Source organism: Cheilinus undulatus, linkage group 10 (genome assembly GCF_018320785.1).
Source record: "Cheilinus undulatus linkage group 10, ASM1832078v1, whole genome shotgun sequence".
Taxonomy (NCBI): domain Eukaryota; kingdom Metazoa; phylum Chordata; class Actinopteri; order Labriformes; family Labridae; genus Cheilinus; species Cheilinus undulatus.
Genome location: NC_054874.1, coordinates 9,466,257 through 9,493,908, shown reverse-complemented (window position 1 = coordinate 9,493,908; position 27,652 = coordinate 9,466,257). Strand labels below are relative to the sequence as shown.

The 27,652-nt window shown below is 38.4% G+C and overlaps 1 protein-coding gene across 1 annotated transcript; it reads left to right on the top strand.

Moving 5' to 3' along the window:
• The first annotated feature begins 892 nt into the window (after positions 1–892).
• On the top strand, positions 893–27,652 carry efemp2a (EGF containing fibulin extracellular matrix protein 2a). The gene is made up of 11 exons (XM_041796820.1): positions 893–1,065; positions 15,509–15,761; positions 16,303–16,351; positions 16,495–16,680; positions 17,171–17,293; positions 18,593–18,709; positions 21,821–21,940; positions 22,039–22,158; positions 22,301–22,427; positions 22,866–23,061; positions 26,793–27,652. The coding sequence occupies exons 2-11, from the start codon at positions 15,660–15,662 to the stop codon at positions 26,964–26,966; spliced, it is 1,314 nt and encodes a 437-aa protein (XP_041652754.1). The 5' UTR covers positions 893–1,065; positions 15,509–15,659; the 3' UTR covers positions 26,967–27,652.

The following is a 27,652-nucleotide window of genomic DNA, read 5'->3' as shown; positions in this document are numbered from 1 at the left end:
GAGGATGACCTAAATGTTTGACATTTAGTTGAGTCAGCCTTAAACTAATAAAGGATTGCGTGAGTTAAGCAACATCCTAACCGGTTTGCAACATAACCGAGTGCAGGTTTTGCAAGAGAAATAGAGGGGAAGTGATTCCACGTGGAGTAATAATGCATTAGTCACATACAAACAGAGGGCAACAGAGATGTTCCGCAGGTCAAGACTTATGATGGTAGTTTATTTTCTCCTGATGTGCTGCTGCTGTATTCGGCGAAAAAAAGCTGACACATTTTCCAAAAGCTCTCTCTCTCGCTCAGTCTTCCACTCTCTAATTTTTGTCCACATTCCATTAACTTCTCTCCCCAGCTATAAATATCCTGCATGTCAGATTGGACCGAAGCGAGGGCTTTAGTCGCTTCATGGAACTTCATTGGGGGGGGAAAGGGAAAACATGGGGGAGGTAAGCATAGAAAGTTGGGTGCTATAAATATTCTGTATGTTAGATTGAAGAAGAGTGCCTGCTTTATGGAAAAAAAGAAGATAGGGGAGTTAAGTGTAGATACATGGGGGGTACGTGGGGAAAAGGGAGGGAGAGCTTGGGGCTTTTGTGGGGGTTTAGTTTAAATGAAACCAGGTGTGTTGTGGGACCAGTGAGAGGGGGCATTTTGTAAGAAGATGGGGGGGCAAGTGTGTGAATCTGTGAGTTGTTGCGCCTGTGATTTGGACAGATTTGGAATTTTGGTATTTGGCCCGCAGACCAGGAATTTGCATCCTGGGGGGTCAGGGAGAGGGGTTTGGAGAGTGGAGGATGGCAGTGCAGGGGGCCAGAGGGGAGAAGAGGGGGGGTAAGAATGGGCTGTCCCTCTCTCCTCCCTCTCTCCGTCTCTCTCTCCCTTCCTTCTTTGCATGTGTTCAGCTGCTCCAGCTGTCGGTCTCCCCACTCACTCTCTCAGGGTCACTCAGGCAGGAGTTTAAGGGACCACTTCTGAACAGGACGACCGCCGCCAGCAGCAGCACGACCCACCAGCTCACAGAGGGAGACAGAGACAGAGACAGAGACGGGCCGTCCGGAAAGATTCATCTGTGAGTTTACCTCGTGTTTCTCTAACGTCTGACATCTATGTTTGAAAAGTTTTGGGTCCAACAGAATTAGTGGATGACTGATTCTTCTGGTGAGGTTTTTAGAAAGAAAGTGTAAGAGGTGAGAGCTGTGCCTCTTAGCAGCTTTTTTGGACCAGGCCATACACGTCACAGCTGCACCACTGCTCTGCTCTCTCAGCTACACTCGGCTCCTCACCAGAGCCAAGATAATGTGGCCTACGGTCTGCAGTTTGCTTCTTGGCTCTGTGCTTCAGACTGCAATGGGGGGGTAGACAGGAAGAGAGGCGGTGAGTCACAGGGCATGTATTATTATGTACAGTATGTTGCAAAATTCCTCCACCTCATTTCTCTTTCACAACAGTTAAAGTCATTGTCACAACCTCGGTTTGGTCACTCTGGTTGATTCATTGGTTCCTGTAACTTAGCACAATAGCACAGATTTGATAACATAATCATTTGAAGTAAGAGCAACAGGTGCCAGCTAAAACCAGTACAACTAAGATCTGGTTATTTGTCTAAATGGTTACATGTTGCAACTTTTATTATTCAGGTAAGATGCTGGTGTTAAACTGCCTTATCTACAAAACATCTTCTGTTTAAAGAGCAATTTGCCCCGGTTCAAATTTCTATATTAATCCCTGTAGGGGCAGCAAGTACTTAAATTAAAGACAGAAAACATAGGGATGCACAGAGAACAATAAATCATACACAAGCGAGTAGGACTGGGTGATATGGCCTTAAAATAACATTATTTTACACTAAACTTGATTAATGTTTTCAACCGATTTTCTTCCTGCTTTAAAGATAAAGAAATGACTACAAACTAGTTTTGCTTTTATTTTATCAATAACATTTAATAAAGGAAAACTGGGCCATAGTCTTGTCTTTAAAAGTGCACTGTTTCAGGGGAGGTTTATTCACATCAACACTCAGGGTCTGCCTAAGAAACAGATTGAAATGAATTCTGACATCCATGTGGCCTACAAAGAAAACAAGACCATCAGAAGAATGTTGATTCTTTCTGTGTTTGTATTTAGTTGCTTGTTATTTTTTCCACTGGATCAGTGTCAGATAAACATTTTACCAGGCAGAGCAAAAATTTGTTAAATCAAAATTTCAATGGGAAAGATTCAGAGTGAGTGATGTGATTGATTCTAAAAAGCCATCAGGATGTTTTTATTTCACACTGTAAAACTGGAAAAGCTTAAATTACTAACAATTTTTGCTGAAACAGATTACATAAAAGATTTAAGTAATGGTGATATCCGATGAATTAGTAAAGCTGAAAACAGTAGAGGTAACTGTGTAGAAAATTTAAGTTACTGAATAAACAGTATTTTTTTGGTAGCATGTACTTAGAGTTGTATCAACTCAGTTTTACTTGTACATTTATGTTAAGTTACTTTTTAAAATTAAATTGCACTTTGGAAACTTTCCTACACTTAAATATTCTGTTCTAATCAACTCAAAAAATGTTAAATCACTTTTCTTAAAGCTTCTTCATCCACTGCAATTTTCCCTTAATTATAACACCTCTTTAATCTTGACTATTTATGGGGTGCTCAGATAGCCTAGTGGTCTAAGGCACCACATGGACGTGGATCTGGATATGCAGGCGACCCAGGTTCGAATCTGGCCTGTAGCCTTTTACTGCATGTCTTTTCCCGCTCTCTCCCGTTTCCAACTTTATCCACTGTCCTCCTCTATGTAATAAAGGTATGAAAAGCCCAAAAATAAATCTTAAAAAATAAAAAATCTTGACCATTTATACCACTCAAGGTAAGCAAACTTAAGTGTCAGTAACTAAAAGGTGCACATTGCACCAGGAAGTCCTCCTTCATCATGTCCAGCATACGATCCATTTGGTCTGGGCAATAAATCACAAATCAGATTGAATAGCAAGGTTGCCTGCTGCAATGTACAAATCGCAGAGGTTGCAATATTTCTCTAACTTGAAATGTGCCAAAATAGCAGCCTAATACATTTAGTTTTTGCAGCAGCAGAGATTTCATGCACATTACGCAAACACTCAAGAGTCAATTTTTAAAAAAAGTTTTACAAAAATCCTCCTTTTGGTGTTTTATATATGTTTTGCTTTAGTCAAAATGAGTGACATAAAAATGATAATGCCCTTCAATAAAGCAATTGGTATCAAATTATCAATATGAGCAAAAATGACTAGTTAATTCTAGCTAATGCTGATCAAGCTTAGCATTAGTTCATGGAAATCATGCCCCTATCTGCAGTCAGCTTATAGCCAGCCTCACCTCCACCACCCCAGCCGCCTCCTTTATGGCTTTAAGGTTGGTGCAAGTTCGTATTCAGATTCATGCTACTATGGATTAATTGCTTCTGAAATTCATTGTTTTCAATACACATTGTCATTTATGTATCCATCTATATGGGGGTTTCTAGCCCCCCCTGGAAAGTCAAAGCATACTGCTTGACTAAACCAGGGAGCATCTTTGGAGCAGAGCCTTCTACACCAAGTAAAACTGCATATTCATTTGAAATAAAGTTGTTAAATATATGTTGAGTGTTCCCCACTGAATATAGGTTATACTATAGAATGATTTATTGCTTGAATTTGTTCAAAAATGCTTAAGTTGAGGAACCAAATAACAATCGCATTTTAAATCGCAATATAAGGGAAAAAAATTGCTATTAGATTTTTGTTCAGCCCTACCATACATTGTATATTGTGGTTGCTGCCCACAGGAAAGATACCATTAAAAAATAGTGCTGAAAAATAGCAAAAGAACTGATAAAATCAAAAGGATGAGTCTTAATGCAAGCCTTAAAGCATTAAGAGTCTGTAAAGAAATATTAACCCCAAGGAGCATTTATATTTCAGGGGGGTTAAAAGGTTTTAGTTGCAATTAGTTTTACAAACTCATAACTTTTAATGCTTTCCCTCCTTTTATCCTTTATATAAACGTTCAAGCTTCGATCCAGTGGACTGAGAACTGAAGAGAAATAACACATTTGGTTTCACCTCTCAGGCCAACAAATTGTTGACATTTTCATGATGATTCACTGCTCATGTGGTGGCTGATGCTAGTTTTGTTTTGACCTCACATACTCTGGGGTTTTGTTGTAATGTATTAGATTACTAGAGAAGGACAGATTAGTCAACTTACCAGCAATACGTGTCGATGTAAACATGCCAGAATTAGTTTTGGATACAAATACACATTTCTAGTAACAGACCTCCACACAATAGGCTGCATCTGTACCTTGAAGTGTTCATGTTTTTGTGTCTGTTTTTTTCTGTGTTGGACAGGACATATTCCCATGGGGGATAATAAAGTTGCAGAAGGAAAAAAACATTAGAGACAGTGTAGGATGCTGCTTAACAGTATCTGACAGTGTGTTTTATCACTGTGCTCCTAATAGCTAACATATGACAGCTCCAGCGTCCCTATAATGAGTCAGGTGGGATCATAAAGGCAACAGGAAGAAGCTGGGTTCCTCCTGAGAGCAGCACATCATTTGTGCCATATTGTGTGCATGCACTAATACATCACAGCATTTATCCAGTCTTTGCACAGAGAGATGGAGCAGAATCAGCTCTGGGAGAACAGACCGGCTCTAGACAGGCTTGTTACAGTCCCTCCTGCAGGCCAGCGTTCATCTCTGACTGTGATGCATAGAGTTTCTCTGCACGGGAGAGTGGCTGTGTGCGTGAGGGATGTCGACCCCCTGAGTGTGGACTTGCAGGTTCACTGCCACGGTGGTAACAAAGCGCAGCTAGAGCACGCAGGGCCACCGTGTTCTCAGGCCGCTCCATGCACAACTGAGCAGAACTATACAAAGCTGGCTCAGTGTACGCTACAATACAGGACCATCCTAACACACTCACTGTATGTGTGTGTGGTCCAACTGAGCGCTTTTCATGGTCCCATGTGGTCACTTTCATAAGCCGCCTGATGTTGTGCTTGTTAACTTGTGCTGACTGTGTGGATTTAAAAATAGGTCAGTCTGCTGTTACAGACAACACCACCAGGCCAACATGGTGATGCATTAGATTATTATTAGTTCACCAGCAGAGGTATTGATAATAATGAATTAAGACTCTCAGCATTGATGCATTAATCAAGCTGCGATTAAAGTCCATAATTAGTGGGGGTTTTTTGGCTTTATTGTCCCTTTCAACACACTTTGGTTAAGCCACTGCAGTGTCTCCCTGCAGCCACAATGATGTAAAATCCTCAATGTCTCATTTCACTTTAAACTCACAGACAGCTTAGAATACTAGTCAAAAGTCATCTACACCTTGTGATCAAACATTTATATTTTTACTGTTCCTTAATTTCCTATTAAAGCCATTGCAAGTTCCTTTTTCTGTGGTCAAGTTCATATTATAATCTTCCATCTACTCAAAACCCTTATTTATTTTCAAAATTAAAGCAGGTCTGTATCCAAGCAGGAAGTCAGTAGCCCTTAGTTTATGACAGAAGGGGAGAGCGGGGCAAAACCTAACACTTTTTTGTATTGTTATAATACCAACATACACACCTCTGCCACAAATTAACACTGGAATTTTGTTTTTATGTTTAACCGCTTCTGGAAAATTGTGCTTTAGGTTAGCCACACACTAGTCGATTATAAAATCTTAAACAATTGTAAAAATGTGGGAGACCACAGACAAAAGAACAAATTCAAACAGTTTGTCATCTTATAATCCTGAGTGCACACTTTAGAGGACTTACCTGCTTACCTGACAGTGACCTTGCGTGACTTCAGGATAAGGGGTACATTTTTTTTTGTCAGCTTGCTGTCCCTTTACCACAGGCTGTGTTACAGCTGCAGCAAAAATGATAAAACAAGGGAAAAAAACAGGATGAAATGACTTGAATGAAGGTACAGTTGTGTTTGTCTGTGAGCGGTGAAAGTACCTATGATCTGTCTGGTGCTACCCTGTCTGCTCGCTCTCAGTGGCTGTTGTGGGTATTCCGTCAGAGGCACTACTACCTGGAAATATCAAACATATTTAATATTTATGATTCAGGACCTGGGAGGCTATGACGCGATTTGGAGCAGTAAAACAATCTTGTTGAGGGGAGGCAAATCTTGACTCAAATTTGGCTAAAAATCCTGTAGTGTGTGGCCAGCCTCAAGGTACAGAAGTGAAACGTTACAGCTTACTCTTTAGGCAGGGTTAATGGTAAAATCAACAGGTCTGGTTGCAGCACTTGCCAGAAAAACTAGTTTTAATAGAACTTATTTAAAAAAAAACGAATAAAAAACTGGTCATTTAATACAGTTGTCCTTGTATATGTAGTTTAGGTAGATAATGTTTATGGATCTATGATAGATTCATATTTACATAACTATCCATACCATTTATGTAGCAATGAAAGATTAAAATAATGGTGAATATTACACATATATGGATATGACATTTTCACTGACAAAATATGTTAGAATGTAAGTAATATAGAAAAAAATAAATTGATATATTAGAATGTATCTTGTCATGCATGATTTATTTAAGTGTTTTCCAACCATTCTTCCTTGGAGCCTCCCCCTACTAGTACCTAAGAAAAGTGGAGCCCTACCCCCCGACCCCCAAAAGACCCAAGAGAGAAGAAAAATTGACACAGTTGTGTCAAAAATCAACATAAATTTTAATTGTTTCATTGATAAAACCCCAGGAAAACACCTATGCATTCTTTTCCAATCAAAAGACCTTTGTTAAACAACTTAATAGCTGAAATCTTATTCTGCTTTTGCCTCAATCAAGACAAAATACAGATTTAAACTGGACATAGTAAATTAACTGAAAGAGGAAGTCTCACAGCTGCACCCAAGATTTGAGAAGATCTGTTGTCCAAAGCAAGTCCGCAATAGTCAGTGGAATTATTGCAGGACGGGGAGCATATTCCTTAAAAAATGTTCAGTATTTGTTCTTTTCAAGGAACAGTTCATCTTAAGAGATGGTTGTTTTTATTTCTCCAAACTTTGAGGTTTCATGTTGTGGCAAATATAAAAAAAAAAAGGAACTTGGTCATAAAAGTCATGACTGACACTAGGTCTGTCATATGTTTGTAAGCAGTAAAAACACGCTTTCTCAGAACTCTTCGTCAAAACACATCCAAAAATAATGAAATTTAGTCGGTAGTACCCTGTAGTTGTCGGATCAAACTTTCCACTCAACAATGTTTAACTCCCTAGAAGTTCAGCGACATGTTTTACCCCAGGTTAATTAGTGCCCTGCTCACTCCTACCAAAATGAAATGTAAAATAGTGGAAATTCAAAATGTGACAAAAAAGGAGTTTAATAACTATTAACTGTAGTATTTCTGAGATAATAAAAATGCGTCCTTTCACAGCCCTATAATAAATATAAAGATGTTAGGGCACAGATATTTAAAGGTTTCAACCAGTGCTTAAAGTAAGAATAATTTTAACTTTTATTTATCTGCTAATTGTTTCTCCAATCATAAATCTCCAAAGTTCAAAGAAATGTGTTAATGTCTGGTCAGTCCAAAGCCAAAATATGTTTTACTTGGAAAAAAAGAAAGAAAAGGTGACTTAAAAAGCTGCAGGTCTTATTATTTGTGAAGACGGAACCAAAAAGAAAAGAAAAATGTAATGTTCAATGGGAATAGTTTGTTATCCAGAGTTGATGCATCACAGTAAACCCGTCAGTCAGTGATTTTGTTCAGCCATGTTCTCGGAAGTTCTCTTGTGAGCAGAGATGAGCTTTTAGGGGGAGCGATGGATGGAGGTTTGGCACCAGCCATCCTCTTATGTGATCCATGGGGGGTTTCCCAGAATCTGATACTCTGGGAACCACTGGCGTTGCAGGGCATCCCAGCTGGGAACTGGCGCCCACATCCTCGCCACGGGCATTCCAGAGGTCCACCGCCACTTGGATCTCTAGCAGCACCAGGCCAACACCCATGAATCCCCGCTGCCCACACTCGGTGGCCAGAGAGTGACCGGACCGACTGATGGTCAGTTTGTTTTTGGGTGGTTTGGATCGCTCTCCTGCTAGTTGCTACTGTCCACTGGGCCAATTCACAGAGGTCACGTACTGTGGCCGTCTGATTGCTCTGTGGTATGTGTTACTGTCTACAGGGTGAGGGCATGTTTTGCTGCTTTTTTACCGCACAGAGGTCATGAGTGGCCCGTGATGTCACCCATCCAACATTTGAGGGTGTCCACGTCACCCTGCGGCCTTCTGTTTGTCTCAACAAGAAATAAAACAATAATCTATGGCTGCAAATGTGGCCCCTGGCATTTACATTGCAGCGTGTTTCTAGGCACGTACACAGTCAGTGATTTTCACTTTCCTCTCACGTCTTTTCACTGAGGTTACTACTTTGCTAACAGAACTTGCTCAGACTTTTATTTTTTTCTATTTCTTCAAATTGCCTTTTTTTCTAAATCTGGTCAGCAGGAGCTGGCATAGGTGATGTTCTATTTTTAAACTCAGTTTACACACATGGAGCTTCTCTCCAGGAACAGAAACTGAGGGGTGGTTGTGTTTCTGCTGGGAAGAAAGCCCAGGCCATCAGAGAACTCGGCAAACATAACATAACATAGACTTAACTAAAAAATACATGACACAGTGCCACACTGTCATCCAAAGTAAAAGCAGAACATTCAAGGGGATATAATATTTATTTTCACAGTGTTAAAGGAAGCCTTATTGAAGGTGTTGTTGGTGGCTCAGTCTGTAAGCTAGTTTAGTACAGTGTTAGCAACACATGGTAGTTAGCTTAGCAGGCTAGCTAGTCTCACAGGTTCTTTAATCGTACTTTATTCGTAATATTCGTAAATTGTTGCAGATGCCGAGAGTACATCATGGGGTGGAAGTTTGGAGCACTAACTTGGATATTCAGAAGGATGGAAAAGGGCAGTACATTGAAATATAAAGTGTAGTCAAATTGCAAAATATACCTTAGAATAGTATTGAAATGATGTTTTATTGGTGTTGTTGTTGGCTTGGACTGTGAGCTAGCTAGCTTAGCATGTTCTCAACCAGGGGTGGGTTGCTTAGTGAGCTAGCAAATCTAATGGGTTCATTTAGAGCTAGTTTAGCTAACTTAGAACAATGTTATAGTTGTTGTAGGGTTGCCAACCATTCCTTAAAATAAAGATCATTCCTTAATTGGAAGCTCAAGTGCAAGTTCCTTACTGACTTGTTAATGGTGCTTTTTGTTCCTTATTTTTGACCTATTTGAAAATCAATGTCGTTATAGTTTCTATTTTGATAAAATCATCACAGCAGCTGCAGTCTCTTGGAACATGCAGTACTTTCCGTTGACTAATGAGGAGCATCAAGTTTCCACTTTGTCTGTTTTTACTGACAAGTGAGAAACATTTTTAGTGTTGATGGCCCGTAGTATGGAAGCCTATTTCCACCAAAGAAAAAAAAATGTGAAAGTAAGGCAATCTTTAAAAAAAAACACAATCCTCAGTTGAAATTATGAGATAAAAAGTCAAAAATATGTGATAATAAAGTCATAATTATCATGAGATAAAAGCTGAAATTATGAGATAATAAAGTCAGGATTATTATGAGATAAAATGTCAAAATTATCAGATAATAAAGTCATAATTATCATGAGATAAAAGCTGAAATTATGAGATAATAAAGTCAGGATTATTATGAGATAAAATGTCAAAATTATGAGATAATAAAGTCATAATTATTATGAGATAAAAAGTCAAAAATATGAGATAATAAAGTCATAATTATTATGAGATAAAAAGTCAAAAATATGAGATAATAAAGTCATAATTATTATGAGATAAAAAGTCAAAATTATCAGATAATAAAGTCATAATTATTATGAGATAAAAAGTCAAAAATATGAGAAAATAAAGTCATAATTATTATGGGATCAAAAGTCAAAAATATGAGATGATGAAATCATAACTATTATGAGATAAAAAGTCAAAAATATGAGATAATACAGTCATAATTATTATGGGATAAAAATTCAAAAATATGAGATAATAAAGTCATAATTATTATGAGAAAAAAGTAAAAAAATATGAGATAATAAAGTTATAATTATTATGAGATAAAAACTCAAAAATATGAGAAAATATAGTCCTAATTATTATGGGATAAAAAGTCAAAAATATGAGATAATAAAGTCAATTATTATGAGAAAAAAGTAAAAAATATGAGATAATAAAGTCATAATTATTATGAGATAAAAAAAATAAAAAATATGAGATAATACAGTCATAATTATTATGAGATAAAAAAATAAAAAATAGGAGATAATAAAGTCATAATTATTATGAGATAAAAAAATAAAAAATAGGAGATAATACAGTCATAATTATTATGAGATAAAAAAATAAAAAATATGAGATAATAAAGTCATAATTATTATGAGATAAAAAAATAAAAAATATGAGATGATAAAGTCATAATTATTATGAGATAAAAAAATAAAAAATATGAGATAATAAAGTCATAATTATTATGAGATAAAAAAATAAAAAATATGAGATAATAAAGTCATAATTATTATAAGATAAAAAATAAAAAATATGAGATAATAAAGTCATAATTATTATGAGATAAAAAAATAAAAAATATGAGATAATAAAGTCATAATTATTATGAGATAAAAAAATAAAAAATATGAGATAATAAAGTCATAATTATTATGAGATAAAAAAATAAAAAATATGAGATAATAAAGTCATAATTATTATGAGATAAAAAAGTAAAAAATATGAGATAATACAGTCATAATTATTATGAGATAAAAAAAATAAAAAATATGAGATAATAAAGTCATAATTATTATGAGATAAAAAAATAAAAAATATGAGATAATACAGTCATAATTATTATGAGATAAAAAAAATAAAAAATATGAGATGATACAGTCAATTATTATGAGATTAAAATTGTGAGATGAAACATTTTATCTCATAATTTTGACTTTTTTCTCATAATTTCAACTCTTTATCTCATAATCATAACTTAGGATCCTTTAAAAAAAAATTTCCTAACTTCCGCATTTTTTTTCTTAAGTGGCGTACATGGGCGTCCATACAATAGAGCGCATAAGCACTCTGGTCTTGAGTGTTAAGTGAAAACCGCAACCTATATGTTTACATTATTACTCCATTATTGTTATTGATCTTTGACACAAAGTGTTTTTGTTTACAGTCTTTAAATATTTTTTTTTAAATTATGATTTTCATTAGAAAAGTAATTTAACAAGACCTTTCATTTTATTTGTTAATATTTTGCACTTTAAGTTATGTATGTATGTTAAAAGTGTTTTTACGTATTAAATACAGTATTCTGTTAATGCTCATGTTATCAATCTGATAACAGCACAGTTCTAAATAACTGGAAAAAGCTGTCAACTCTAAAACAGGTGACTGTGATTTGGTGAGCATCTTCAGTCCTGTCTCTCTTCTCCCTGTATTGTCAAAGGTAATATATAAAGTTGTGGTGGAGCAGGTTATTGTCCATCTAGATCCCAATCATCTCATTCATCCTCAACAACTAGGCTTTAGACCAAACATTGGTCTTGCAGTTTCTGCAAAATAACTATTTGCAGAAACTGCAAATAGTTATTTTGATGAAAACATGAAACCATCTCTCTTGATGGTTGTGATGTTGTGGGAGTTGACCTAAAAAAGGCGTTTGACACTGTCAACCATAACATTCTTCTAAGTTATCATTATATAATTTCTCTAAACACACAGTTGATTGGTTTAAATGTTGTCTTCAGAATAGAGAACAGCGTGTAAAAGTTGACCAAGACAAATCACCTCTTTTAAACTCAACCATGGGTATCCAAGTCTCGGCCCTTTGCTTTTTAGTCTGTGTATAAATGATTACCTAAAACTTGTCCAAAGACTGGTATCCAGCTTTATGCTAATGATACTGTCATGTATGCTCCTGCGAATTCACCAAGCAAGGCAGCAGAGACCTGACTGAGAACCTGTAGAGTCCAATAGTGGCTGGATTTGAATCTAAATAAAACTGTGTCAGTGTGTTTCTCCATTAGGAAACTGAGCTCATTTGAAAGTTTTAAGGTGAAAATAAGGAATAAAGAAATCGAGGAGGTTGATTTATACAAGGTCTTTGGATTTATTTTTAGATCCACAGTTTAAATTTGATAATCATGCAAGGAAAATTACCTAAACTTTAAAGATCAACTTGAGTTTAAACTTAATTGGGCATTATACACCAACTCAGGCAGCCCAAGCATTCATTCACTATGATTTTCTCTCATTTTTCATATTGTATGACAGTATGGGCTCAGGCCTCACCCTCTACAGTTAAAAACCTTTCATCAAGGCTCTAAAAATAATGGACAAACCTTGGCATCACTGCTACATCACTGCTACTGAGAGAGCTTCATGGTTATTCTTTTCTAATGTTAGTTATTAAATTTGTCAGTAATCTCACCCCTGAACCTTTTATCCTGATTTGTTCAAAGACAGGACAATAGTTGAGTGACGAGATGCATGGTAAGAGGAAACATTAGATACAAAAGTAGATCAAGATTTGGACTGTCAGCTTTCTCTATTAAAGGCTATAAACTCTGGAAGTCATTACTGACTGGAATCAAACTAATCATAGATTTAAAATCCTTCACAACGAAGGTCAAGAGCTGACTGAAAGTGAACCCAAGCTGCACTCATTCTCTAGACTGCTGTGGTTTCAAACTTCGTATTTATACTGGTTCATAGAATTTATGCTGTTTTTATTGTGGTCATGTATTTACTGAATTGTTATACTGTAAAGTACTGTGCTGTTTTATGTTGCTGAAAGTTGTATTTTTAATGAACTGTGTCTACTTTAAAGTCCAACTAGAGACAAGAGTTTGAAACTTATAACAGCTATAAACTCTCTGCAACACATCAGCTTCATGCTCTGTAATTAAATATGTAAATATGCATCATCTATGTTAAATAAAATTCAATTCAATCAGCTTATGTAGGAGGTCATGTCAAGGATGTCTGCAGGTTGCCAGTGTTTTCACGCTCTGAGATGCAAATGTGCTAAACATGTTAAACATGTCTTTATTTTGTACAGAAGGTCTAGAGCTAGCCCATATAGGAAAACATGATAAATACAGGCAAGTGTAAATACAAGGCAGTTAAGTTGCATTATCTGCTCTTTGAGTCAGGATCATTCAAGGACCCTTTTTACATTACTTTTTGGGGAGACTGGATTAAACGTTTCAGGAAGTTTAAAGTTCTTTGTTAGACTAGTCTTCTGGGTCTCAGGACCCACCATCATCTCCTCATTGAGAAACTGAGACCCAAATTTCTGATATTTTCTGGTCAATCATGTTTATTGAACGGGAAATAAAATGGTTTGGACCTCAGAAAGTACAAAACATGCTAAAATACCAAACAGGCAGGACAAAGCAATCCTGTTTTAAAAGAGTTTCATAAAAACTTTGGCACATTTTTTTCTCCAGGCCTCATTCATAGAGAGCGGTCTGGCTGCAGACCCTACATCTCTGACGGCCACTCTCTCAGACTGTTCATTTGAGACGCCGTCTCTATCAGAATGGAAATACAGGCTGAAATTTTAGAAATAAAATCAGATTAAACTTACATTTAGGGTTAGGGTTAAGGTTGAAAGGCCAAAAATAAAAAATTAAAACCCTGACCAGCAAAACTTGATTACAAAATGTTTAATAAAGCTGAGTAAACAGTCCAATAACAGGAAAAAAGCTTGTCCTCCATGAAAACATCCTAAAGAAGCAAACAGGACTTATGTAGCTCTGTTAGCTGCATAAGCTATGTAGCTTACATATCTAACGTAGCTACATAACATAGTTAAAGCTAAGCTCACAAAACAGCTACGTAAGCTATGAAGCTATATTTGCTAAAGCTCACAATGTAAAAGCTTACTTAACCACATTGGCTTATGTAGAAACATTAATTATGTAGCTAATGTAGCTAAAGCTAAGTTCACTGGACAGCTACATAAGCTGCATAGCTACATATATTTATGTAGCTACATTAGCTTGATCTAAGATGCTGAAGCACACCTTACAAAAGCTAACTTAGTTACAGTGGTTTATGTAGTTATGTTAATTTTATTACTAATGTAGCTAAAGCTAAGCATACAAGGCAGCTATGTAAGATCTGAGCTACATTTATCAGGTAGCTACATTAGTTTTTACTACGTTTGCTAAAGCTCAGGTTGTGAAAGCCTACTTGGCTACATTAGTTTAAGTAGTTACACTGGTTATGTAGCTTGCATTGCTATATTAGCATAAGCTAAAGCTAAAGCTAACCACTGTGCATGTAACTACTTCTAAAATAGGTCTATGTATAATTTAATCTTTGATTAGACCCCTGAAATTTTTCGTTTATTTATGAAATATTAATGTTGTTAATTCATGAATATAACTAGCAGACGTTGTTTATGAATAAAGTTGAATTAAGAAATAATAATGCTGAATTGGAAATACGCCGTGCAGGAAAATGATAGCACTTCCTTGTTGAAAGAGATGGCGTCCAGGATGAACGGTCTGTGAGAGGGGCACTCGGAGATGCATGTTCTGAAGCCAGACGTTTTTGCATTCATGACCCACTGAAAAAGGCTTTGCAGCCCACGTCTGGGTCCTGACCCACCGGTTGAGAATCACTGTACTAGACTGTCCAAGGTCTAAACATCATTTAACAAACCTGGGCCTGTGTAGAAAAGCTCATCTCAATTTTACCCCATTTTACCAAATGCTGATTAAATTTCTCCACTGAAGAGGTGTTCAAGAAAAAAGCTGCACATGAGATTATTTTAAAGTCAATACTTAATCTGATGTGCTTTGTTTTTTCCACCACTGATAAGACAGAAACCATCTGAGATTACAGAGAGACATTTCTAAAAAGGACTCACTTTGTCAAACGCACAGGTTTACTGAAAGGTTATCTTAAAAACTAAAGCAGCAGATCATGAGATGCTGTCCTCCAAAGTTCAGAGTAATAGCGAGGATTTATGCTCTCCTTACAGTTCTGCTCTGACACACAGTAAACCAAACCTCTGGAGGCAGCACTCAGCGAGACGATCATTCCTGTGAGTTGTAGTCTGCCAGTCTGCAGACACAGAGAGCTTTCTGTGAGCAGCTAATACGAAAGTATTTCTGTGATGTTGACTTTGTTATTTTGAGCAGAAGGATGGAGCACGTCACAGTGTTTATGTTCATACCTGGCAGAGGGTCTCATTCCAGTTATTCCCTCTGCGATCAAGAGGGAACTGTTTGGTTGACAAACACTGAATCAAGTCCAAGATGCTAACTATTTGTTTTCTGGCTGACTACTTAAAAACTGGCCCTGGAGGTTTAAGTTGATTTATCCATTTCAGTTGTGGGAATGTCTGAACACCAGTGTGCTTTCAGGCTGAATTGAGCCATTTTTTGTGAATTTCTAATGTCACCTTCTGTCTTTTGTCTTTCTGAAACAGATCCCACTCCACGGCTGCTCCGACACTCACAGAGTCAGCTGTGCCCCTCATCTTTAAAGCAGCTGCTACCTGTCTGATCACTGTGTGTGCGTGGGCGCGTGGGTGTGCATGTCGTGTTGCTCTCCCTTCTTCCACAAATTAGCGTTTTAGTATGCAGGGTGTTTGTGTGTCAGTCTTGTGCGTATGCATATGTGTGTCTGTGCTCCTCCACAGTGCTATTTCACAGCCGCTCACAGAAAGTCACACCTACACGGTAAGGATGGACAAATGTCTCCTCCTTTATTTCTCTTTGCATCTTTTCTTCCATATAGTCATCACACCTCTCAGTTTTGGGTTTGTCTTGAATACCCTCTCTTCTTTTTGTGTAAAATTCCACTGCATGTTTCCTTTTCCAACATTTTAACACAGTTAGCTGGGGGTTATTTTAGTTTTAATTTGCGTTTCTTTTGGCCTTGCCTTTCTTTCCATGTAGCTCACAGTACCATATTTTTCCCAAGAAAGATAATGGCCCCTTTTTCCAAAAACTGGCCTTAAACTCTTTGTTGTTGAAGTGACATTTGGCTTAAGAGCAGCAGTTTAAAATGTCACAAATCCTTTAACAGCCGCAGACTTCTTGTCTTTTTGGCCCAGCACTCCTACATGAGCAGAGGGAAAATTAGTTTTTTCATGTCCTGCTACTGAGGATTTATTATGTATTATGAATATATTATGCAACTACTTGGCTCACAGGGCCTGTTCACATCTTTCTTTCCATCATTTTCTCACACTCTTTTTCTCTCTGCTGCTCTTTGCAGGAATGCACAGATGGGTATCACTGGGACCCTCAAACAGAGCACTGCAAAGGTAATGCACTCTTTAGAATGCATTTATTCCATTTCAACACCTACTTGTTATGAACAGGAACATCTTGGGTATAGTGCTGCCTTTGATTTCTTCTTTATAAGTACAGTAAGAGCCTAAAGCTTTATCTCTGCATTTCTCTGCAGACGTAAACGAGTGCGAGACCATCCCAGATGCCTGCAAAGGGGAAATGAAGTGCTTCAACCACTATGGAGGCTACCTGTGCCTTCCCCGCTCTGCGTCAGTCATCCCAGCCCCAGAACCCCCCATCACGCCCACTGTGACCAATCCCTGCCCCCTGGGATACGAGCCTCAGGGAGACAGCTGTGTGGGTGGGTGTCTGGTTTGTAGGTCTAACGGTTGGAGGTGGACAGGTGGCCACAGGATGACTGATCATTAGGAAAGTTTGTGAGTGTGTGATTGTGTACGTTTATTGTTTGCGGCCACTGACTGTGAGGGACAGGTGGTTGAAGCAGGTGTTGGGACTGGAGGCAGCGTGCTAGTTCAGACTGTGTGGGTGTGAGTGAGCGTGAGTCGGCAGGGGGGCAGGCAGACAGTGTAGGAATTTGGAAGATCTCACACGAGAACAGCTGCTGCGCTTTAAGATTCCATCTTGTGCTGAAAAAACGTCTTCGGAGGGTGAGGTGTTCATGTGTCCAGCATGAGACAGCAAACATGATTCAACATAATGAAATGTTTTCAGCTGTCGGGGGCAAACAGGGTGAACTGAGCATCATCATCTGGTCTCTAACAGTCACACACTGTCTCCCTGTCATTCTCAATGATGATTTTTACACATGTGTCCTTGTTTCACCCTCACAGACATAGACGAGTGCGAGCGAGACGAGCATGACTGCCAGCCCAGTCAGCAGTGCATCAACTCACTGGGTGCCTTTACCTGCCAGTGTCCTGACGGGTACCGCAAGGTCGGCACAGAGTGCATCGGTGAGATTATCTTGTTTAACCCTAAAATATGACAAATCATAAATTTTGCTTCATGGCCTGAGGTCCAAGCCCCTGTGTGGACTGTTTGGTTTGTATCTCCTTGAATATTTTTGTTGATTTTGATGCCCTCTATGGACAAAGCAGTGCAGCTTATCCTCTTACTGAGCCTGTCTTGTACATAAGTAATGATTATGCTGAAAAATCTCCTGTCTTTTAAAGGTATAGTGTGTAAAACTGAGAATATTAGTGACGTCTAACAGTCAGATTCTAGATTTCAGTACTCACTTCTGGTGGTAACCAGTGGAATTTAAAAAGAAGCATGTCTGTTATTTAGTTCCTTTTCTGATACTGTAGAAACAACAGACTGTAGAAAGAATTGGTCAAAACCTGTGTGACGTCAGCTCTCTGCTTACAATAGGAGGACTCAAAATCCTCTTGAAGCCAATCCGCGGCGGCTTCCATATTGAAATCGCCGTCTCAACCAAATTTTGGATCAACTTAACACCCTGCTCACTAACTCCACTCCCTGTCAGCGAGCTAGCTAATGTTCTGGTTAACAGAAACGTAGCTTCTGCCTGTTGAGCTATCTGTCAATCACATGTCAATCAGTGCGCAGTGAGGTTTTTCCTAAATATAATCTAAACCATTGTGGTCCAAAAGAATTCACCCCCCTACAGTGAGAGCACATGAAGACATAAGCTAATGAGACATGCTTGGTTTTTTTGAACCAGGCTGTAAGCCAGTTTATTTCTAATGTAAAAACCGGCTGTTTAACAGGTGTTCAGACCTAACTTCCGGTGTTCCTGCAGCCAGCCTCAAGTGGACACTCACTGTATCGCAGTTTTTTGCACTTCTGCATTGGCTTCATTTTTCAGGACCGGTGGTTGCCGTTTGGTGGAAACATGCAAGATGAAAAAATCCTAGATATCAGATTCCATGGAGAGGACCCTCCTTACAAACGTATGAATTAAAGGCTCACTCTAAGTTAATAAAAATTAAAACACTGATATATTTTCAGGTGAAAAAAATTATTTAGATAGGCCTACTTATATATATATTATCCTTCATTTTCACCAGTTTTTTTCTGCTAAATGCTACAAGGCAAAATATTACACACTGTGCCTTTAATCTGCCAAATTATGAAATGAATGTATTACTTCATGATGGTCTTGTTAGCTTTAGCAGGTCATAGAGATGCATCAGTATTTATTTCACTATTTTCATAACCACTCAAACTCCTCACAGGAGCTTCAAAGCTGACCTTAATGACCTGTAGGTACGTCTCTCTCTCTTTTTCAGACATCGATGAGTGCAGGTACAGGTACTGCCAACATCGCTGCGTAAATGTGCCCGGATCCTTCTCCTGTCAGTGTGAGCCTGGTTTCCAGCTGGCAGGAAATAACAGATCCTGCATCGGTGAGTGATGCCTCTCTGCAACTGATTATATGACTTTACTGTCACAGCCTCTGACTCTGAAACCAGGCACACTGGACTGAGCTTCCAAGCACTTTCTTTCTGAGATTTGTCAAGATGAAAGAAAGAAAGTCTTTGATAGTATTATTTAAAATCTCAAAGGGGAAGTCCCACAATTTACATATCAAAGTCTTTCGACTGTATAGCAATACTGCGCATGTAATAAAAGTTGGGGAAAGCTTTTGTAGCTCCAGGGGGAGCTGTGCAAAGTCTGCTAAGTTTGGGTTAGAGGAGAACTCTCCAAGTTTGTGAAGAAAAGAAAATCAGAGGATGTGAGTCACCAGATTTCTGTTGCTTGATCCTCATGTCTGGCATTAAGCTTGAAAGTAGATCAGTAACTACAAAGAGAAAATCTTTCACTTGTGTTGTATATTTCTTTACTGTTAGAGTTTACTGACTTTGCATGAAAACATCAAAAACAAACTGAAAACTTCCATTCACTGTTGATTTAGTTGTGTTAGAGTGTAAATGGTGCACAAACATAAACTACTGTTTCCAACTGTATTTCTTTTAACTTAAGCCAGTGAGAAAAAAGAATTATGGGAAGGAACTACAACTGTTTACCTTTGGCTGAAAATGGATTTAGTTCTAACAGTAAAAACCTGAAGTTTTTTTTTTTTATTTCTGCCTTCAGTTTGTGAACGTCTCTCTTTGCCAGAGCACTTGATAATTTGGCACAATATACAGAGCATTCAGAAAGTATTCAGACCAACTTCTCTTTTTTATTTTCTTGTGTTGCAGCCTGATGATACAGTTTAAAAAAAACATTTTTATTCTCATTAATCTGTACTCAGTACCTCTTCATGACAAAGTGAAAAAGGAATTAAGCTCAGATTCTTCTGGATTTCTCTGGATTGTTGCTGAGATGTTTCTACACCTTGACTTGGAGTTTACCTGTGGTAAATTAAATTAAATGTACATGATTTGGAGAGATACACATCTCTTTGTAGGAAGCCTCACAATTGACAATGCATGACAGAGCAAAAACTAAGCCATGAGGTAAAAGGAAATGCCTGCAGAACCCAGAGACAGGATTGATGCGAGGCACAGATCTGGGTTAATATGAAAAAAGATTTCTGCAGCACTGAAAGTTCCCAGGAGCACAGTGGCCTCCATAATTCTCAAATGGAAGAGGTTTTGCACTACCAGGACTCTTCCAAGTGCTGGTCGCCTGGCCAAGCTGAGTAATTGGGAGAGAAAGGCCTTAGTAAGAGAGGTGACCAAGAACCTGATGGTTATTCTTACCTCTTTTCCACCAAGCCAGCCCCAGTGCTGGGTTTGCTTTTCCACAGGCTGGAGCCGGCACCAACAACTATGTCATTACAGCACCTTTAACGTCACCGTGCGTTTAGCTAGTGTTGCTGGGTCATTTTTCCCAGCAACACTAGCGCCGAAGTCCAGAGCAGTCACAGATACCATTTCCATACAAGTGTAGCTGTTTGCTTTTTTTAACTTTCCCTGTCCAGACTACAGTGGTCCAATGGATGTTTGTTGCCTCTCTGGACTGTGTTGCACAGCAATCACATTTGAGGAGAAAGCTAAATACAATTTAATTAAATTCAGTTTTATCGGCATGGAAATCAATTGGTTTCATTGCCAAAGCAATTTGCAATTTACAATTTATAATGATAATAACAAATTGCATTTAAAAAGAAAATATCTTCATATGTACAACATCCATTTCATGGTGGTGGTGTGAAGATTAATGATCTTCTTTGGTCACAACAGCTCTGGTAATGTGCTGCAACATTTGCAGTGTATTGATCTTCACCCAGTACATATGGAAGCTTCTGTTCATCGTTCATCTTGCTGAATTGTTTTTGTTTGTTGGTGAAGAGTGGAAAGAACTCATCTCTGATGCCATTGTACAACAGGCAGGTGGTTAGAAAGTGAAGCTCTGTTTTTACCTCCTGTTGGCTGCAGTGGGTGCACAGTCTTTCCTCTTTTGGGACCCATGTTTGTCTGTGGCATCCTGTTTTAATGTCAAGGTTGTGTTTGATGAGTACATAGTCAAACATTTCCTCAGCTGTTGATCAGTCACAGTACTCAAGTAGTCTGCAACTGCATATTCCATTTTAAGGGAAAAATAGCATTCCAGTTTGCTTTGTTTTCCTTTGCTTTGATTTTAAACACCCTGACCTTATTGTTCTCATGAACACTGAGCCTGAGATGATGAGGTTAGCCGCCTATTCTGATGCCAAGTCTGCCTCTTCAAAAAGGCATTCTTGCTTGTTGGTGTTTTCCTGTGGTCTAGCAAAGAGTTGGTGCCACACTTGAACCAGTTTTTCAGGCAGTGCCTTGGCTATGGAAAACCAAAGAACTGGTGCAAGGTCAGGCCCTAGTTCCAAACCAGCTCTGGAACTGGCTTGGTGGAAAAAGGGTAACTGACTGAGCTCCAGAGATCCTGTTTGGAAACTGGACAAAGTTCCAGAAGGACAAACATCACTGCAGCCCTCCACTGATGTGAGCTCTATGGCAGAGTGGCTAGTCAGAAGCCTCTTAGTGCAAAAACACATGACAGTCAGGTGAGAGTTTACAAGACCCTCAACATAAAGAGCCATAATCAATCAACTTTATCATTATGAGGTTCTGAGTGTAGATTAATGAGAATAAATATTATTTTAAATGATTTTAGCATCAAGCTACGACATAACAAAAATGAAGAGGGTCTGAATAATAAATAAATATACCTTATTTTGGTGAAGAGAGTCTATCTGATGACAACAAGAGTCGTCATGTTGATGACTTTTTCGTTGTTGTTGATGTTTATATTATTAGAAAAACAAAAACAAATCAAAAATTCTTCTGCTCACCATGTGCACTGCCTCTAGCACTGTGTCTAATCAGACTTGAAACAATTTGTGGCCTTTACTGATATTGTTTCCTTCTGTCTAGATCTTTGCTTGTGTTGTGCTTACTCTCAGATGTATGCCACTTTAAGCGTTTATGAAATGACACTGAAGCACTTTAACAGTTTGGGATGTCAATTTTTGTAGATGTTGACGCTATTTGCTCAAAACAAATGATATAAAACTGTTTTCTTTCTTGTTTCAGATGTGAATGAATGTGATATGGGTGCCCCCTGCTCTCAGAAGTGTTACAACACATATGGCACCTTCCTGTGCCGCTGTGATCAGGGCTATGAGCTGGGGCCTGATGGCTTTGCATGCAATGGTAAGAATCTCCCTTTGTAAATGGAGTAAAGGGATTAAAATGCAAAGTCTGCTCTGATTTTCTCTCCAGTTAATGACTCTACTCCCAACTTCTTACAGATATTGATGAGTGCAGCTACTCCAGCTACCTGTGCCAGTACCAGTGTGTCAATGAGCCTGGGAAGTTCTCCTGCGTGTGCCCCGAAGGGTACCAGCTGCTCGGCTCCAGACTTTGCCAGGGTTAGCACGTCCGCCTGCATTTCCTCCAAATCTAACACCTACCTCTGTGTGCTCTCAGAGTCAAAAAACGCTGCTCTGAGTCAACTCTATTCTTGTCTCGTGTCTGTGTGATTGAACGTGATGAGCTGTTTCTCTCCTGCAGATATAAATGAATGTGAAACAGGCGAGCATCAGTGCACAGAAACACAGACCTGTGTGAACATCCACGGACGGTACCAGTGTGTGGACACAAACCGCTGCCAGGATCCTTACGTACAAGTGTCTGAGAAGTGAGTAACACACTTAGTGAAACACACTTTTACACACATTTTCCCATTTATATGAATATGGCATTAAGTCAGAACATAATCAGCCTCTGTATTTACTGTGGCTTAAACTGCATGATTGCTTCCATTACTTTTTCCATTCATGAGTCCAACTTTTCTTGTGAGCACGCTCCAGTGCAATAAGAAAACTATCAGTCGTGAACAAGTGTTGGATTGGTAACAGGTGTGGGTGATTATTAACAAATCCCTCATGATTTAGTGATAAAAACGTGTTTTAGGAAAACATGGAGAAAAAATGGCTACTGTTCAGTTCATGTTTTGATTTCCTGTTAGTCATACTGCTCCCTCTGCTGGTTGATTTATGAACTACTCTTAAAGTTTTTTCCTCTATAAAACACAACTCTATGGATTCTCACCCTGCCTGTTTCCTTCTCTGTCCAGCCGATGTGTGTGTCCTGTCAACAAGCCGGCCTGTCGAGAGCTGCCTTTCTCCATCGTCCATCGCTACATGAGCATCACTTCAGAGCGCTCTGTTCCCTCAGACATCTTCCAGATTCAGGCCACCAGCGTCTCTCCTGGGGCTTATAACACCTTCCGTATCCGCTCTGGTGACGAAAACGGAGACTTCTACATCAGAGTGAGAAACGTTATAGAAACTCATTGATGATTGTGAGCTCAGAAACTTTCAAGACAGTGAAGATTTGTGCATTCTGAGTTCACTAATGGGGATCAAATTAATGCATCGGTTAAAGATGAACTCCTGATATGTCCTGATGTTGCCCATTCATTCATTCATTCATTCATTCACCCTTTATTTAATCTCAAGATGCCATTGAGAGCATGCTGTCATTTACAATGACATCGAGAGTACATTAAAACAATACATGCAATACAATAAATAAGCAAAGAGAAAGAACACAAATGCAAATAGGCATAGATACTCGAGAATAAGTGGAGCACAGTTTAAAAACAGTTACAAACATGTACATAGTAGTTCCTTACCATGTTTTGAAACTGTCCTTTGTTAATAACTGAACTTAGTTTTAGTGTTTGCTGAACAGTATTCCAGCTGCCCAAACACATTAAGAGTTTATTCACTATTTAAAGAATGTGTCAAAGCAGAGCACAAAAAAACAATGATTTATGTCAAAGGAGGGTTTTAGTTTGGCAGGTTACTTTAGGTCAGGGGTGTCCACACTGCAGCGCATGGTTCATTTTTAAATGGCCGGCACCAAATTCCAAAAATAAAATTAAATTTGACCCACATTAAAACATGAAGCTTGACTGTATTGCACTTTTTAGTTCCAACGCTCTGCAGTGCTGCTTTGTTTTCATGTCTAAATTGAGACGTCAATGTAAACAGCTAACATATTGACAGCTTAAATAATAAGGAACCTTGAATCATAACGCCTCTAATTTAAAAAAAAGGATTCTGGCAGCATGAATCATGTTCTTTTGCTCCACTACCTGCTCTGTTTCAAGGTCTGATTTACTAAACATGCTTATCATCTTCATTTAAAGTTTACTCAAGTTGAGCACTGAGTATCTCTTTAAAGAGTTGTCCAGTTAAATATGATCTTTCCTTAGTGGCAATAACAACATGAGGATATGGATCAACCAGGTTGTTAAGTAAAGTCACACACTAATTAAGTAAAATGCAACAGCTGTTTTGAGGTGTGATGTAGTATTATTCTCTCACTTTGTGCTACAAACTGTCCTTTGTAGCCAAAGCCAAACAACTGGCAAGTTTCATGTGGTTGACAGAATCCTTGAACCTCCTTGTTTCAAGTTCTAAGGTCACAAATTATGCAAAAATCGCTTTTTTCAGGCATTTCTAGCAAAAATATGTGCCCCTGGCCTGTCTGCAATCCCCCCAAGAATCAGAAAAATCCATCCATCCTCCCTCTGTTTCTCCATCTTTCAGAAAATGTGTGCAGAAACAAGCCGTTCTCAGATTTTCCCCTCATGATGTCATGTGGGGAGTTAGGTTTGCTTGGCCCTCCCAGCTTGGAAGAAAGTTCTGCCCTAATAGAGCCATATCAATTAAGCCACATCCATTTCCTGAGTGGGGCGTGGCCAGGGGCGGGTTCAGGCAGCTCATTAACATTTAAAGTCGCAGAAGCAGAAACAGCTCATTCTGGGCAGGGCTGGAAAAGAGGGTTTTTTATACATGCAGAAATTCACTGAGTGTTTTTTCAGCAACAAACTTCACAGGCATGCTTTGGGGACCTCTGAGACCAGAATAAACTTGTCTTGAAGGGATAAAGTATGTCCCCTTTAAGTCGTTTTTTTAAAACTCAGACGTAAATTTTGTGATTTCAAAATGTACTTTAAAAAGTACATGTGCTCAAAAGAAATTACAGTAATTTGAGTAGTTTTTTTGAGTATATTAAGGGATTAATACGTTTACTGTATTTTATCCACCTCTACAGTATAACAAAGAATGATTCCCCATCACTTTCTAAAATAGCTGTTATACAAAGCAAATACTGTAGTATTGATATCGCAGGGTCAAACATTTCAGAGTTGATTTTAACTCCATTCTGAGTGAAATGGTTTTCAGTGTTGGAGTTATATTACAGTGTTGATCCACCAGTGTTAGTCCATCTCTGTAGAATCTATTGGTCTAAGCTCTGTCCGCTGTGATTTCAAATCTAGGTGGATTTGTTAGCAGAGTTTCCCATCATGCCCTTGGGCAGTGTGTTTAGTTGTGTTTGGATGTTGCCTGTTGTATCGGGATCCCTGTTGGGGTTCTCTTTATCTTGTGTTTCTGGTGGATTGTTGCTTTTGATGTGAGACACTTTTGCACCATGGGTGAAGTTATGCAGCAAGTTAGAGTCCACACCGTTGACTTTAGGTGCTCCTAAAGGATGCATATACCCTTGCCTTTATCAGTGTGAGCTGCCTTGCTATGAGGCTGACTCTGTGCTTTGTTCTTGCCAGAGATGACCCACTTAGCCACAGATTTTCAAGAGTTACTGCAGTTCTGTCATACTGTTGAATATTTAACACTTTCAGAAGTGTAGTGTGGACCATTACAGACACTTTTAAAATGTTAAACTCTGTATGAGTTTAACTAACACTATCAACTTTGCTTTGTGATTTACCTTTCTGACTTTACCTGAACAACCTGGTTGGAGATCTATTCTCTTGTCATTCTTACCAATAAGGTAAAATAATATTTAAAGGTACAACTCCTCAGTGGCTACGCAGTACTTAAATTAAACATTAATATAGATATATTGACCATTGCTTTCACTTAAGTAAATTTTGACCTGAGTAAATGTACTTTTACCTAAATACGGTAGTCGTGTAATTTTTCCACCTCTGGTAATCAGTTGCTTTCCACCCCTCGCAACCTCAGGAAGGCTTGACGGTTAGCTCCAGAGCCACCCACCTCCATGCTACCTCTCACCGTCATGTTTATATTTAAAAATATATTTTCTACTGAATCCTCAAAATAGACAGCCATCTGTATGCCTTGATAAATAAAATGATACGTTTTGTATTCCATCCTTTATTTTAAATCTCCTCTGTCACTTTCTAACCACTTTATTTTACCCTCTAAGAGCCAAATGTCAGGATCTGTAATATTTCATAAATACTTAAATATGAGAAAAGTGGCTCACAGAGATGAGTCTAGTCAAGCATACAGTGTTGGCATTTCCCCTGTAAATTTTAGAGCCGATTTTAAACAGTAGATGGCGTGCTGAGCCTCTTCAAATTCATGAAGGGCTGATTATTTAACATTTTGTGAGAGATATCAACATTAACACCAGAACTGATGTGTTTTAACACAGCACAGTGAAATTTACAGCTTAGAGGTCGCTTTGCAAGACCTTTACTTACACTTCTGTAATATTGAACTGAGTATACACAGAATAAACATTTAAAATGTTTGTTTTTATACAAGATTCATCAAGATTCTAAAGTTAAATCCTTCTTGACTGTAAAGTTAGGTCTTCTGTGTTGTGCACTTTGTTTTTGATTGACTCTTCCTTATTTATCCTCTGTATTTCACAGCTAGGTTGTTTAATACTTAAAATCAATTTTTCATAAGCAGAGTCTTGTTGGAGTGATAGTTAAAGGATCTTTTTGCCTTTTTTCCCTCTCAGAATCAGTATTATGCTTTGCAGAAAACCAGCATTAAATATTACTACTATTATGCTAATGTGTAAGCTTCTCTGAAGCTGGTAGGTTAATTTCTGCTAGATTTAAGTTGATCCACTCTCTTTTCTTGTGCTAAGCTCCTCTCTAACTGTGGAAAGAGACGGTAAATACACACCAACGAAGTGCCATGAGTGTGCAGAGCTCTCACCTGTGACCTGCTGTAGAAATGTACTCAGTTATGTCTTGTGTCTTTTCCAGCAAATCAATAACATCAGCGCCATGCTGGTCCTTGCCCGCGCCGTCTCCGGGCCCAGAGAGTACACGTTGGACCTGGAGATGGTGTCCATCAACCCTCTGCTCAGCTACCAGGGCAGCTACCAGACCAGCTCCGCCCTCAGACTCTCCATCTACGTGGGGCCGTACACCTTTTAAAGACGAAGAAGAAGAGAGGAGGAAGAGAGAGAGTGGGGGAGAAACTACGAAGCAGAAGGGTAAAAATGAAGCTGTAAAACAAAATGCAAGCTCAACCAGTCACTGTGATGTCACACTCTTTGCTTTTTGTATTACCAAAGAAAGCCACACATTTCAGTCAGCCCATTTCGTTATTAGTAATATGCACACAGTCAATGCACAGACATTGTAGATCAGATCAATAACAGCCTTAAACCATTACTTGTGTGTTCTTTGTGTTTAATGTGTTTATTTTTATTAGGATTTCATGTTTTCGTCTTGCCAGCTTCACTCTGGGGTCAGTGTGTATAAAATAGGATGGTCTTTTGTTCTCTGTTCTGGATGATATCAAATTTGTGTATCATATTTTAATGTCTGCCTTAAGGGGGGATGATTCATGCCCAGGTCCACTACACTTACTCATTTTTTACCAGTTTACTTCCTGATCTTTTTTACGCTCTGTTGGTCACTTTCACTCCCATCGCCTGGTTTTCTGTACAGTAACCACTCAGATCAGACCTCAGCCCCCTCTCCTTCTTCACCCCCCACTGTTCACTCCTTTGTTTGAGCTCTCCATCGGCGCCATTTTGTAGGTTTGTCACGTTGCTGATTGTGTGTGTGTTTTTTTTAAAGATTTAAAGCCAAATAAAACAACATACCTTTTAAAA

Coding starts and splice junctions, on each gene's coding strand:
- efemp2a (XM_041796820.1), top strand. CDS start 15,660: ATGCAGGGTGTTTGTGTGTCAGTCTTGTGCGTATGCATATGTGTGTCT. Junction 15,762..16,302: donor CAGAAAGTCACACCTACACG/GTAAGGATGGAC, acceptor TGCTCTTTGCAG/GAATGCACAGATGGGTATCA. Junction 16,681..17,170: donor TCAGGGAGACAGCTGTGTGG/GTGGGTGTCTGG, acceptor TCACCCTCACAG/ACATAGACGAGTGCGAGCGA.